General features: G+C 33.7%; 1 protein-coding gene across 1 annotated transcript; it reads right to left on the bottom strand.

The window, feature by feature from the left end:
• Positions 1-4,271: 4,271 nt before the first annotated feature.
• Positions 4,272-5,459, bottom strand: LOC145045361 (zinc finger BED domain-containing protein DAYSLEEPER-like). Its single transcript, XM_078993701.1, has 5 exons — positions 5,280-5,459; positions 5,005-5,037; positions 4,610-4,916; positions 4,398-4,513; positions 4,272-4,277 (listed from the first exon to the last, which is right to left on the bottom strand). The coding sequence occupies exons 1-5, from the start codon at positions 5,457-5,459 to the stop codon at positions 4,272-4,274; spliced, it is 642 nt and encodes a 213-aa protein (XP_078849827.1).
• Between the last annotated feature and the right edge of the window lie 10,895 nt (positions 5,460-16,354).

The following is a 16,354-nucleotide window of genomic DNA, read 5'->3' as shown; positions in this document are numbered from 1 at the left end:
TATTCATTGGATAGAGGCGAGTCTTCTCACCATACCTATGGGTCTACGACACCAAGGCCGACCTATTATGTGATCATGTTATATGTGTGTTATTCATTAATAAATTGATATGTTATGTGATATTATGCTGGTATGGAAGACCCCGGGGGGAGCTCGTGGCATTGGATATAAGGCCATGTGGGGTAGCCCATGACATTCCTAGGTAAAGACCATGTGGGGTAGCCCATCGCATTGGATGTAAGGCCATGTGGGGTAGCCCATGGCAGTACTAGGTAAAGACCATGTGGGGGTAGCCCATGGCATTCTTGTTGGATCATATTGCATGGTTTCTGTGACATGTTTATAGCTTTATTAGCTAACAGGATATGTGTATGATAATGTGTGTGGTATGCTCTGGGACACTCACTAAGCATTTTGCTTACAGATTGTTGATTTGTTTCAGGTACTTCTGAGCTCAAGGGCAAGGGCAAGACGTGATGACGTTGCGCACACTCTATCTCTCTCTTTTTAATGTATTTAGGACCCTATGATGTTTTAAAAAGGAAAACAATGATGTAATGAATTTTATTTTGAAAACATATGTTTGGGAATCTATGGTTTACGAGATTTGTTTTGATTAACTCAACAATCAAAAATTTTCTTTGTAAAATTGGGTCGTTACAGGTTTAGCACTTGCTGCATGCTAGGAGTATTGGACTGAAGGACAATATTAGTTTTAGTGATTAGATAGCTTTTAGAAACTTGTAATAGATGAATTGTAATTAACATTTGATGATTAAATAAATAAGTATTATTTATGAGTAATGTTACTGTCTTGTGTTAATTATTTACTATTGTTTCATTTTGCATGTTTTGATTTCCTAAGTAATAATATTATTTAAACTATCCACAGTCGATCATACGTTACAAGTAAGTATGAAAGAAGACTATCAAGAATTGGCTTGTAAACTATCTAAAGCATTTAGACATAGCAAAAGTTTGCTATAACGTTCATGAGTGCTCCTGAAATAAGATTTGAGTAGTGGATTAAACCCGCGCTTACATGAATCACTTCATGGAATTTAATCACGAGTGATTCTGAGATGATACTATCATATAGTCTTTAAACCTAGATACAAGAGTTGTTGTTTATGAGTTGGTTGTGCATTGATAATGCATAAACGCATCAGTAACTTGATGTTATAAAATACCTTGTTGTGTACGATTTGATTAGTAAATAGTACAAGCATATAAGTCGAAGTTTATCTGTTCCTTTTATCCTATGAGGTTAAAAGCGATATCTTGGGCCCCTTAATGATTATGTTTTGACTTATGTGTCGGGCCCGGTCAGGACTGAATTGATGTGTTCAATTAAGTTCTATACCATATAAATCAGAGTATGACTATGTTCCATGTAATTGTCCACACGATATCTTGAGAACGGAGGACTATACGACCCCTTATTTAAAGGACGTGTCAGACTTCGACATCGGATTTTGAGAGCTACGATTGCTAATCGGATTTCGAAGTCATATTTTCATTTATAGTTATTAGACCTTTCCAAGAGGGAGACTGTTGGATAAGGTGTCTAAGCCCATAATTATATTTGGTATGTACTTGACCCGATTGTAGCATGGTCCTTTTGGGTCACCTTCACCAAAGCAACTTGACTGGGTGAATAATGGAGAAAAAGGATAAATGTGATTTATTAATATATTATGTGAATAATATATTAAAAGAGAAATCATATTATTTAATTAATATTGGTTAATAATTAATTTAGAATTAATTTTGTGTTCAAAAGAGGTTAATTGAATTAAGGGGACCGATATTGTAATTATAAGATAATTGCAAAATGAGCTGAGGATCTCTTGGATAAGAGGTGGATGAAATCTTATGGAAGCCCATAAGGATTTCTTCCAAGGCTAGGTATTCTAGAAGATTCCTTTGGGCTGCTTATGGCCTAAGCAACCAGATTAGGTATTTGACTGAAACCCCCTTGGCATCTGATTTTCAGCTACATTGAGCCGTAAAGATCTCTAGAGCTGAAATTAGCCTTCCGCCTCCGTCTCTAATATTCTCCAAATGCTTTTGGTGTTTGTGATCTATTAGAGGCATCACATTTGAGGTTCTAAGTTTTTAAAGGTTCAAGGTTATCAAGCTACAATTGAAAGGTATTTTTCTAACTTGGTTTTAGTCATAGTATTCGATTTTGTATGCTAGATTTAGGGTTTACAAGATTTGGATGGTTATTGCATGTACAATTAGAAAAACCTAGATCCAAAGCTTTAGGGTTTGCATGTGCATCATATGATTGTTGTTTTGCTCAAAACCTATTAACTTATTGGAACATTCTAAAGTGCTTGCGAGAACTAGAGGAATATTCCTCATCTATGGCGTATTTGAAAGGAAGATATGTTTAAGTTGTTTCACATATGCTAAACTTGCAAATAAATTGAGATGTTTCTCAATTGGGCATGTCCTCGTTATAAATGAAAAGAAAGTTACATGGATAGTGCTTCCATGTAGACTTTAATTATAATTACACATCAGAGTTAGAATACATTGTGGTTTGGAGAACCACACATAAAGAGGCTTAATGTATAGCTCATTATGACTATAAGTAATCCCATTACGAAAGTATGGGTATCTAAGTCATATTTAAGCATCTAATCATTCTCATTAGTTTTCTTTATATATATATATATATATATATATATATATATATATATATATATATATATATATATAACTGAAAATGTTTGTATTCACAAAGTTATACAAATCAAGTTGGTCAAATCTACTTAACAAAGATACTTCATTAGCTAATGCATGAAAGTCAAATTGGTGATATAGGGCCTTGTTGATATTGTTGGATTAGGTGTCTAAGCCCATAAATATAATTGGTATGTACTTGAATTGATAGCAACACAATCCTTTTGGGTTGCCCTCAAACCTAGCAACTGGACAAGGAAATTATGAAAGGAGAGATGTTGATTTATTATAAGATTAATAAATTAATATAAATGATTTATTAATATGTTAAAAGGTTAATATATTAATTAAAAATCATAATGTTTAATTAATAGTTAGCCAGAAATTAATTAGAATTGATTTTGGGGTTAATTGTATTAATTATAAAGTGCAGAGACTAGTTTGCAATTATCAAATAATTGAGTGGAAGGTTCCAGAACCTCCTTGGAAGGGGGTGGACGAAATCTATAGGGGAAACCCTAATGGATTCGTCCGAGGGGCTTAGATAAGGCTTTTGGATAAGCTTAGGCCCTAAGCAAAGGAACATTAGGGTTTTCCTTAAACCCTAGATACCTCAGCTATATAAGCAGCCTCCTGGCTCCCAAAATTGGCACTCCTTCTTTTGAAGAAACCCTAGGCTGAAATTGCATACCCTAACCTCTCTCCTCACAAGTTTCCTTCTTGCTAGCTCGTGGGTGTGATTCCATTAGAGGCATTACAATTATAGTGCTAGGATTCCAAGAAGATCAAGATCAAAAGGATTACCAATTATTTGAAATAACAATTGAAAGGTATGTAACTCTAAACCCTAATTTGTTATTTTCAAAAATAGCCTCTCTCCTTAGGGTTCTTATTTTGCAATTCAAAGTTATATGTTCAATAGTTTAAGCATAGATCCAAAGTATGTTGCATGTGAACTTAGGAATTGTTTTCTAGTTTATTTGTTTTACCTAAAAACCATCAAATATAAGTAGATATATTTGATTAAAATTTAGCTTTTAGATATTGGAACAATACAAGCAACATATATTGTAATGAATTTATATATTGGATATGTATCTTTCATTGAATAATTGTTGTGTTCTATATTAGCATGTTTAAATTCTTGAATAACTAGGTTAATCTAAATGTCCATAGTCATTTATAGTTGTGGGAACATCTATGAGGTAAGATTAATATGAGTGGATTGGTGGATTCTCATGGAGATGAGAATAACAAGAGTTGCTACCAACTTCGTATGTACTTGATTAGGAGAATAAGTATTGGAATTGATCTACATCAAAATAGCATTATGGATTAAGGGTAGCAATGGGTCGACCTGGGTTGGGTTCGGGTTCAACCCATTTATTAATTGGGTCAAAAATTTCAACCCAACCCAACCTATTTAATTAAATAGGTTGAAATTTTCAACCAGCCCAACCTATTGGGTTAATGGGTTGTCATCGGGTTGACCTATTTATGTTTTTTCCAACCCAACTTATTAAATAAATAGGTTGAACCCAGGTTACCTATTTAAAACTAAAAATGTAAACAAAAAATTACACCTAATTAAATTAGTTTAAAATCCAAATAAATATTCAGAGTAAGATAAAAGTACGATCACAATTCAAAAATACAAATAAGTTTATCAAAAAAACATTATAAATGTTTAATATCAAGGTAACTCGATTTCCGTTTTCACCAACTCCACTTTCATTCCCATCATGAATTTCATCTTCATCATCTATCTTTTCCGTCATGGTGGCTCCACATAGCTCCTCAAGTTGTGCTTCCATTTTTACTATAGAAATAATTAAAATAAATTTAGCTTATCAGTTGAAGTAACACATAGTTTTATATAATAATGTAAAATTTATAAATAAAAGTTGGAATATACCTTCTCCATAGACCCAATCTCTTAGAAATATAATAGCTTCAACATTAGAAGACTTTAAAGAACTTCTATAAACATCAAGGACCCTACTACCCGTGCTGAAAGCCAATTCGGATACAACCATTGAGATTGGGATAGCTAAGATGTCCCTAGCCATCCTAGCAAGAGTTGGATATCGAACTTCATGTGTTTTCCAATAGTCCAAAATTTTTAAATTATCCACACAAGGCATGAGCTTCTCCTCTAAATAACATTCAAGTTCAGATTTGACAGCTTGAGAATTCACCTTAGTTGATAAGTTATCGAAATCCTATAATTTAACAAAAAAAACGTAGTTATGGACATTAAAAACATCAACCAAAAAATACAACTATACAAAAAAAGTAGCAGAAAAATACAGTTATATTCATGTAAAAAACACAACCATATACCTGTAAAAATCAACAGAAAACGCAGGTACATACTTGAAAAACACAACAATAAACCCAAAAAATAAAACAAAAATTCAACAATAAACTTATAAAAAAAACGCATCAGATTTTAGTGAAGCAAAAATGCAGCAATATACACATATTAAGACATATTTAAAGAAAATATACATACCATTAAAAGAGAAGATTCTAGTACATGTTGAGGTCCTTCTTCATTCTTGGGAGTTCAACGAACCACATGCAGGCAGACCATCTTTAGAGTTATTCAACTTTGACTCATCCAAATACTCATTGAATAATAAAATTAGTTTCTGCTTTATTATTGTCAATTCAGATTTGTATGTCTCCTCGTAATCTTTCTCATAACCCCATTCAAAAATTTGAAACTTATATCGAGGATCCAAAATAGCAGCAACAACCATAATGGTGCTAAACCCACCCTAATATTTCTCAAATTGGGCATACATCCTACTAGCCATTTTTTGCATAAAATTATCATGGCTTTCCTTTTCTTTATGTAACAACACTCTAACCGTCAAAAAATTTGCAAAATAAAGATTGGTGGTAGGATACTTAGAACCAAAAAATGCACAAGTGACCTCATAGAAGACTTATAAGAACTTAAAAATCCGTTTAACTATTCCCCATTCCTTGGTTGTTGGGCAATGCAAGTAACTAGCATCCGTTTTTTTGCAAGTGAATAAAAGTTTTTTTATAATATAAAACAGAATCTAACATCATGTAAGTTGAGTTTCATCGTGTTGGATCATCTTGCCTTAAACCCCTCACAGATTGTAGCTCCACATGTGCAACACTCTTTAAAAAGTTTTTCTTCCTAGATTGAGAACCTTTACAGTACTTAACACTCTCTCTAACTTTAGTGACAGCATCTCCAACCTCTTTTAAGCCATCCTGCATAATGAGGTTCATGATATGTGCACAACACCTAACATGAAAATAAGCACCTTCACAAACTAAATCAAATTCAGTCTTTAAATAGTTAACCATCGCATCATTAGCAGAAGCATTATCTAAAGTAATGGAAAAAACTTTTTTTTGAAGTCCCCGATCCTTCAAAAGACCAAATACATGATCACTCATAGCAAGACCGGTGTGTGGCAAACGTAAAAAACTAAAATTTAAAATCATTTTCCGTAAATTCCAAGAACTATCAATGAAATGGGCGGTTAAAGAAAGATAACCATCAGTGGTTATAGATGACGAGCAATCTGATGTCAAACAAATCCTACCTGGGATACAACTTAAAGCCTTTTTCATTTTCATCTTTTCCATTTTATATATATCAAGAATTTCGGCTTTTATTGTATTCCTTGCAACCATTTTAACTTCAGGATTTAGATAAGTAAAACTTTTCCTAATACCTTCGTATTCAACAAATTTAAATGGCAGGTCATGCCTTACTATGGTAGCGACTAACATCTCACGGAAGGTATCATGATTAAACTCAAGGACCCTGGTAGTTATTGAACCACCATTGCTACTGATGTGGAGTTGTTTATGATGGCATGTGCGGAATTAGAAAGATCTAGTGATTCATCATACAAATTCAAGAACACAAGGAGTAAATAAATCTTTGTAAGCTCTTATTAGATCTAGAAAGATTATACAAATGGGTTTGTATACAAATTCTCTCTCTAGTCAAACACTCCAAATGATTCCTTACATAATGGGAGTCACTCACTTCCTATTTATAGGAAAGATTTAACCCATTTACACATACAAGAGAGTAAACCTAAAACATTACATCCAAGAGTGACTTTGCACCCTAACATTCTCCCCCTCAAAGTTAGGATTGGATGTCCGGCTTTAATCTCCAACGAGCTAGTGCGATCAAGACCAAACTCCCCCTCGAAGTAACACCGATCTTCAAATCCGCAAATGAATATTCGACAAACCCGAGAAGCTTCGAATACCCATCATTCTCCCCCTTTTTATAATCAAAAAATGATTATAAAACCCACTAAGGATGAGAAGCGCCCGAGGAATAATCTTCACAATACTCCCCCTTGATGTGTACCAAAAATGAATCACCAAAAATCTTGCACGGAAAAACAATCACGAAAAAGCCACAAAAAATTTTCAGTTTATGAAAATTTTTGACTTTTTGGGTGAAAGTTGCAAGATTTTTCAAAATCCAGGTAGAAATTGTCATTTTCTGAAACTTGCAGGGATCCGTTGCGTCCAAAACAGCCAAATATGCAAAAATCTCCCCCTTTTTCAAATCTGGGTAGAAAGCGTCAATTTGCACAAACTGCAGGGACCAGAAATGCACAATCTTCAATTTTCAGCAAAATATAGTCCTTTTTCAAATTTGGGTGAAAACTGCACAAAATTCGAAGTTTCAGGTACCATCTTCGAAATTCTGCTCTTTTGCTCCAAAACGTACGAAGCATGCCCATTCTTTCGAAGACTTGTGTTATTTTCGAAGTGACAACAATTTGAAGGTTCAGGGGCTATTTTTGAAACTTTGTGTTTTGCTCCATTCTTTCGAAGCACGAAGACTTAAACATACGAAGAGTTTTTTTTTTTTTTTTTTTTTTTCAGGAACCCTTCGTTTTTCTCAATATTCACCCCAAACCAAACACCCTTCATAAATTCACCAACCCTTCGAAAATTTCATCAACACCAAAACACAGGGACCCTTCGATTTTTCATTCAAAATCCAAATTATCTACTTTCAGTTCATTATCATACAAGATCCTTATCAGCTTTCCAAATACCCTTCGTATGTTTATGATCAAAATCAGCTTTCCAAATGTTCGTTTCTTACAGTTTACCCCAAATCATCAAACATACTTGAACCCTTCGTAAAATCAACTAGAAACCGACTCCTTAAAATCTCGTTCCCAATTCATCTCCTTCAAACATCGATTTCCAAACTAACGAACATACACTCCAAATATTTAATCTTCGAAATCCCAAAATCAAACACCCCTTCGAATCTTCTATTATCAATTCCAACGCATCGATTGTCTTCGATTCCAAATCTGAGTTCGGATCTCAAAAGTCATCAATCTTCGAAATCAGATTACAAGCATTGACCTTAAGCCGTCGATTGTACATTTTGATTCCAGAAATAATCAACAACACTAAGCTCAAGTCCAAGAAATTTACAGACGATTGCTTTGATTCTCAATCAAAATCGAAATTATCTTCTCAATGCTACTATTTTCTTCTATCATAACACAATCAGTTTCAATTTGACTCCAAAATCGATTCCAATCACACACTTTTGACTTCGATTTTTGATCTTCTCTCAAACAATTTTGCCTTTCAATCCATTGAATCGACTATGAAAAATCTGATTTTGACTTTTTCATTTGACTCTTAATTGAACATCAAGAACAACGTCGATTTCCATTAGCGAATCCAGCCTCCAGGCTTTCGCTTTTCAAAAATCAAACATTCCCTTTTGTTCCAGTCAACTTTCGAAATCAGATTAACTCGACTTCAAGAACAAATCAAACTATGTATAACAACATCAGTCTAAACTTCAATCAGTCTTAAATCATATTTCTATTCCAATTGATATTATCGTTATATCAGTCTAATAAGAATGCCAATAATCAACAATCGACCTCAAGACGTTCAATTTCACAAACCATCGAAATCAAACCGTCTAATCTGATTAACCAAAATCGATTGCGACTTCAACTCAAATTGATTTCTTTCCAGATACGAACTGGAAACAATATCAGATTCGATTTCGACTCCAAGCATCTATTAGTCGAAAACTTCAATGTCGATTTTTCATGAATCTATTAATCAAATGGGATCGATTCACCAACAACGACTCAAAGAAATCAATTCTCAGATAAAGAACCGATGAAGACAATATAAAATTGTACAACCAGACAAGGCTGATGTACAAGTTGACTGACTAACATCATATACGTCGATTGAAAACAGATTCAAGTATACATCGGCTTTTCGATTTAAGATATCGGATCAACTGGACTCAATCTTGGATCGAACGAACAGTAAAAGCAATGGATCAAGATCAATTGGGCTTTTCAAAGGATTTCAAATGATTTACTTTCTTTTGGACTTAGTAATTGAAGCTATAAACAGCAACAGATCGAGAATTTTTTTGGATTAAAATGGATTATGGGCTTAATCATGAACTATGAATAGTAACGATTATTTGTGTTGGGCTTGATCAAAAAAAATTAATTGGATCAAACAAAGGGGTTGAAACGGATTTGATCAAATGAAGCAAATTGATCTAAAATGAAAAACGTAAGATACGAATCGAAATCATGGACGTTTTGGAATCCATTTGAGAATTTGAGATACCTTTTTGACGAATCGAGATCCATTAGTAATGAACGAATCAAATTTAGAAGATCTTGGTTCTTTTGTCGGAATGAGGAAATCTCCAAATCGAACATTGTACCACCCACCATGCAAGATGTACAACTCGTTCTTCATGTTCTTCGTCGATCCAATAACATCTTCAAAAGAACCACCAACACTTTTAGGTTTTAACTTCAAATTCAATTCAACACTTGGAAATTGTTTCTTTGGAACCCAAATTTGCTTCACGAATTTTGGCTTCACAACATATGACGATTTTTGTGAGTAAATCCGCTTATTCTTCCGATTCATCTTCTTCTTCTTTTTCTTTCTCATCTTTTTGCATCTTAAAGACTTGACTTCATGAACAAACCCACTTTCAACAACATGAACATTTTGAGTTTGAATCAAATCTTTTGGAGTTTGATACTTGTGATTTTCTTGGATCACCGGCTTCCGATAAGGAATCATTCCTTCAAACGAATCACAAGAACACAAAATATCATCGGTTTGAACTCCAATTGAGCAAAAAACCTTTTCATCTTGAGAATCAACTTGAACTCCTTCTTCTTGAACATCAAGAACATCAAGAACATCTTCAACAAACTTAAGAGCAAGAAGATCATTCGGGTTTTCAATAAGAGAAATGAAATACTTATCAAACACTTCTTTTTCATTTCCTTTCTTCATATCTCTCTCAATCATCAAGTTATTGTAAGCTTTAGTCAAGCATTCAATCTTTGAAAGCGGTTGAAAAATTAATCCTCCATGATCATTCTTCAAACCTCCATAAGAAATCAAAGTATCCCATGAAATCATCCCGCTTTTGAATATTAATCCAATAAATTGTTGTAAGTTGACCTTGTATTTGACATCTTTAATGATCACAATCAAAGAATCATACTCCAAGTACACCATTTCCATCATGATTACAAGAACTTGAAATTTTCTAGAGAGAGAAAGTGATTATGAATGGGTTTTCTAGAGAGATAAAGTGATACAAACAAGTATTCTAGAGAGAGAAAGTCGAATTATGGATCAAATCAAAGAAAAATTCGACTTCTAGAACACAAAAACACTCTCTAAACACGAAGATCAATGAACAATAAGAATCACCAAATCAAAATAGCCATCAAGGATCAATTCTTGATGAAATCAAGAACACCCGCTCTGATACCAATTGATGTGGAGTTGTTTATGATGGCATGTGCGGAATTAGAAAGATCTAGTGATTCATCATACAAATTCAAGAACACAAGGAGTAAATAAATATTTGTAAGCTCTTATTAGATCTAGAAAGATTATACAAATGGGTTTGTATACAAATTCTCTCTCTAGTCAAACACTCCAAATGATTCCTTACATAATGGGAGTCACTCACTTCCTATTTATAGGAAAGACTCAACCCATTTACACATAAAAGAGAGTAAGCCTAAAACATTACATCCAAGAGTGACTTTGCACCGTAACAACTACCAATATCCAAAACCATTTGCCCAATATCCTTAAAACGACTTGGTTTACAACTCCTAAGATGGCGTTTTAAATTTCCAGTACCCATTCTAGTTTCAGCATTATAAACTTGACCACACTTTTTACATTTACAATGCAATTCACCATTTTCATCAGTATCCAGAACTTCAAAATCATTCCAAACCTTTAATTTAAGTTTTTTGTGACGTTTGACATCCACACCAGTTTTTTGTGGCTTTAATTGCTTGATGGGATTTGGATTCTTCTCATTGTCCCCTGTTGGAGGTGTAAGAGACCGCACCCCATGGACATCTTCTTCCGATATTTCAACAATATTCGTCACTGAAAAAAGAAAGTGTTAATCTAACACTTAACATAAATAAAATTAACTAGAAAACATCTTAATGGAAGAACTTGAATAGAAATATCTTACTTTTGTTTTCGTTTTCAGATGTCAAATTCTCCATGGAATCGGAGGTAAACTGCTGCCAGAGAGAATTAGAGAAGGAATATGAAGTGAAATTTGAAGTTTGCTTCTTGCTTCTTTGCATATAATCAAGTTGTATTATACTATTACTGGTCGTATAGTGTTCCAATGAAGATTGTATTGAGGAGCACATCGAGGAGCTGTGAAATCCAAACGCCAAAATTGAAACGTCAAAAAGATGAAGCAACTAAAGGATATTAAGAAACCTAATGTGTAAAGCCGTAAGCTTCTAATTAATACATAATAATTAAAAAATGTATTCTAACCTTTTTCCGACTCTAATTTAGGTTTGCGTATGGGATTCATTCACTGATTTGTCCGTGTCTAAAAACTAAAAAGGCTCCATAGAAACTAAGACCTTTAATAAATTAATAGGGTTATAGAAATACGATTAAACATATTATTATTATTATTATTATTATTATTATTATTATTATATATATATATGTATGTATATATATATATATATATATATATATATATATATATATATAATACTTAAATAGGTTGGCGGGTTGAAAATAGGTCGACAATTTTTTCCCAACCCAACCTATTTAATTAAATGAGTTAGATGGGTTGACACGTATAACTTAAACGGGTTGAAAATTTAAACCCATCCCGCTAATTTTGGGTCGGGTTCGGCTCGCTTTCTGCCAGCTCTATTATGGATCGTAGTCAAGAATGATGTTTTGATCAAATGTGTATCTTTGTATTCTTAAACATGAGATACATATTTGGGACTTGAAGTGTAAGAATTGTTGTGCTTTGACACGGTTTAACGTTCATCTATAAAAGGCAGTCATAAGGGCCATCATTGGGTATGACATGAACTACATTGATGGGCGTATGTAGTCAAGATGAGATTTCTCCCTTTATTCGTTGAGAGTTGGACATCTAAGGCCTTACTTAAAGTTTGAACACTAAGGTGTTGTTTGTTTTTTTTTAAAAAAACTCTTCAAACCACTTTCTGCTGCATGGCGCAGCACACGCGCAACACTTTCCCTCTCGCAGCAATTTGTTTTTTAGAAGATTTCATACTGCAAAACCTTTGTACGTACGTGTGCTGAGTGGCGCAATACTTGACTTACCTCTTCAAACCTCTTCAGCTTTCATTTTTTTGAATTGTTTTTTTTAGAATTTTGGTATAGCTTTTTTTTTTAACTTTTATTTTTCTAAAAAACTTAGATTTTTTAAACTTTTATTTACGAATTTTATACAATTTCTTATTATAGTTTCCACAAATTTTTGGAACTTGATTTTAAAAAAAAAAAAAAAAAAAAAAAAAAAAAAAAAAACATTAATTTTTTTTAATTTTTTTACTATTTCTGTTAATAATATTTTTCAGTTTAATTTCATATTTTTAACATGTATAATTTTTTACAAACTTTGTAGACATCATTTGCAATTCTTTCTTATTTATTTTTTATTTTTTTTTCTCTTTTATGTTTTTTAAAATTAGTTTTTTTTCTAGAATAAAGTTGTTAGCTTCTTTTATATTTTTGTAAGTTTTTTTTTAAGTTTTATATTTTTGTTTTTTTACATGTTCTTTTTATTACTCTTTCAATGTTTTAAGATTAGAATTATTTAAATTTCGGTGTTGAAAACTAGTTTCAGTTTATAAAATTAGTTTATTTAATTTTTAGTTTACGGTAGCTGTTTGCAGATGTTAAAAAACAAACATGCTTCTTATTATGGGCTACAGCCGTTTGTTCCACCTCTTCTGCTACAGAGGATTGTAGAGGTGGTCCGCATGCTTCAAGAATTTTCGGTTCGAAAAAACAAACAACACCTAAATGAGATTGATCACGATCTGCATCTCATGTTCAAAATGATGTCTGAGACAAATGAATAATTGATACCACACCTTTAGTAACAATTGTAGCTTAGAGCTCCTAGAATTGGTTGTTGATGAGATGACACCCTTCATATGTTGTTAGATGCAGTAGCCCATTACTAGACGCCAACTACTGTCTATGCCAGTCTGTAGTGAACCTTGTGCAAGTAGAAGATTATTGAATCTATATGCCCAATAATCATTATGGAGTGACATTGCTAATAATATATGATCATATAGGGTCACACCTTTATTAAGTTGGCACATTTTGTATATTTATTATTAATATGATTATTAATAAATAATATCAATTCTTGTAATTTAATTAGGTAATAATTATTGTTTTGTGAAAATAATAATTATAAGAGAGTATAACTAGTTATTATTTCATATGGTATGAATTAATAAGTCATGCACAACCTTTTAGACTAGTTGGATTCTTTTTGTCTTTTTCCTAAAGACAAAGTTTATATTTAATAAACTTGGAGCTTATAAAAATTAAAGAATCCATCCTTTTTTGAGAGGTATGGCTGAAATATGTATAAAATAATGGAGATTGCTTGTCAACCTCCATGCTTTGTCTCTCCATGCTTCTAAAGGCTAGAAATACTTTAGAGTATTTCAATAGTTAGGCTTTACTTCGCACAGAGTATATAAAGGATGTATCTTGCATGATTTTTGGCTAGTTTTTCTGTCTCAATACCTCTCTTAAAGAGATGGTCGGAAATTCTCTTTCTCTCCTCCTCTCTCTCTTTTGAAGTTAGTTTGGTGATTTAGAAGCCTTCTTGAGTTGTATCATTTAGTGCTTATTTGAGTTAAACACTTAAAGGCTTAAGAAACTTAAGAATACAAGAAGGAAATAGCATTCCAAGTGCCTTACTCTTGATGGTGGATAAAAATGGAGAAATCATATTCTTTGATTTTTACTATCTTCATCAACACCCTAAAACCAAGTGGGTTCAAAGGCTTCAAAGGTTGACATTCTAAAAACTCTTTGGTTGTTTTTATTTCATTCTAACCTCTATAAATGGATCCTTGATGGTTTGTTTTTGTTATAAACTAAAAAATAAACTTGTTATTTTTTTTTTTTGAACGACGGGGGTATTATTAAAAACTAGCAAGGAGCTAGAAAAGAAATATTACAAATGAGTGGAAGCTAAGGCTGGATTATGAAGCCATGCAGTCCAAGCAATCTTAGCTTTATTACACCTATTAGAAATCCAAAAGTACCATCTATTTATGACATTATAAAAAGTAAGAGATTTCCGAGGTAAGGTTGGACCAAACAGTAAGGAATTTCAATAATTCCAAAGACACCAAAAAGAAATCAAAACCACGGCGTCAAATACCTTCCGTTGTCCTCCTCGTAGAGGAATATGGTCCACCCATGAAAGTAGAATCAGAACAGAAATTTGGTTCGGGAGATGAACGTCCCACCAAATAGCAATACAGGTCCAAATATCACACAAGTTGCTACATCCAATGAAAAGATGTTCAATAGTTTCCAATCCATTATGACAAATGGGGCATAAAATGGTATCTACCTCAATACCTCTGTAAGACAACCTCTCCCATGTAGGAATGCTATGAAGGGACAATCTCTAGATAAAAACATTTAGTTTAATGGAACCCAGTTATTCCATCTAGTTTCCATGCCGTCCACAGAAAGGTATCTGTTGTCGATTAAAGCACAAGCCAAAGCAACTGAGAAAATGTTTGAAGCGTCAAATAGATACCCTAATCTGTCCGAACTAGAATTGAGGTGAACACTTTGCATCAACAACATGAACCGGTCCTACTGAGATTGCTCAATTCCACCTCTAGGCAACCGGCGATAGTTCTATTCGCCCCATCCAAGAGAAACACGATCTCTAACACACACCTGTTTGTAACTGTCCAAGGAAAAAATCCTATGAAAAGTAACCACAATAGGAACATTTCCTTTCCAAACATCATGCCAAAAACAATTAGCAGCCCCATTACCAACACGAATTGAAGTGAGGGAATGTAAGTCTAAGCCACAGTCACAGAGTTGAACTAACATCCGTATCAAACTATTCCAAGGCCCTGATCCAGCCCTTAAGGGTTTCAAATCAACACAACCCCCATCAGAACCATAGATGGCTTTAACAACCCGCACCCAAATGAGATCAGGATGGTGATAAAATCTCCACCACCAACGAAAGATCATCGATCTATTAAACGAGAACAAACTCCCAACACCTAAGCCACCATTAGATTTAGGAGCCAAAACTCTATCCCACTTGACCCAGTGCATGCGTCTGTCATCCAAATCAGCACCCCAAAAGAATCTGACTCGTTAGGCTCCAATAAGCTGAGGACCGTGACTGGAGTAGGGTAGACCGACATCAAGTAACTACCAATAGAGCCCAATACTAACTTGATTAAAGTCAATCTACCACCAAAAGAAAGGGTTTTAGCCTTCCAACCCACTAATCTATTTCAAAATCTATCTATAATGGAAGACCAAGTAGTAACCCTAGACATGTTTTCGCCCACCGGAATGCCAAGATGCATGAAAGGAAGGGAATCCAAAGTACATCCCATCTGATTAGCAGTAGCCAAAACTTGGGAAGAATTAACCCCCACTCTAATTAATTTGCTTTTATGCAAATTAATTTGAGACCCAAAGCCAAGAAAAAACATTGCAGGATATGAACAATATGGGAGCATTTTCCAAAGACCAAGGAGAAAGCAACACTACATCATTAGCATACATAAGGTGAGAGATAGTAATGCCACCAATAGAAATCCCCCTTAAAATATTAGCCACCTGAGCTCTAGTAAGTGCAACATGTAACCCTTCCATAGCAAGAATAAAGAGAAAGGGAGAGAGTGGATCTCCCTGTATCAATCCTCTTTGTATATGGAATTCCTACATTAGGGATCCATTAACAAGGATAGAAGCCCTAGCAGATGAGAGTAACTCTATAATCCAACGACACCAAGTCGAACCAAATCCCATAATCTCCATAATTTCATGAAGATATTCCCATGAGAGGGAATCGAAGGCTTTTTCGAAATCCACTTTAAAGACCATAATAGGAGTTTTAGAGGCCTTACACCAAGCTACCACCTCATTAAGAAGAAAAGGTCCATCTAAAATTTGTCTGCCGTTAATGAAAGCAGACCGCAAACTTGTTATTTTAAAGACTTCCGTTGCGGTTTTTATAAAAAACTAACTT

This window comes from Lactuca saligna, chromosome 5 (assembly GCF_052625555.1).
Source record: "Lactuca saligna cultivar CGN05327 chromosome 5, ASM5262555v1, whole genome shotgun sequence".
NCBI lineage: Eukaryota > Viridiplantae > Streptophyta > Magnoliopsida > Asterales > Asteraceae > Lactuca > Lactuca saligna.
This window is presented reverse-complemented; position numbering and strand designations above follow the sequence as displayed.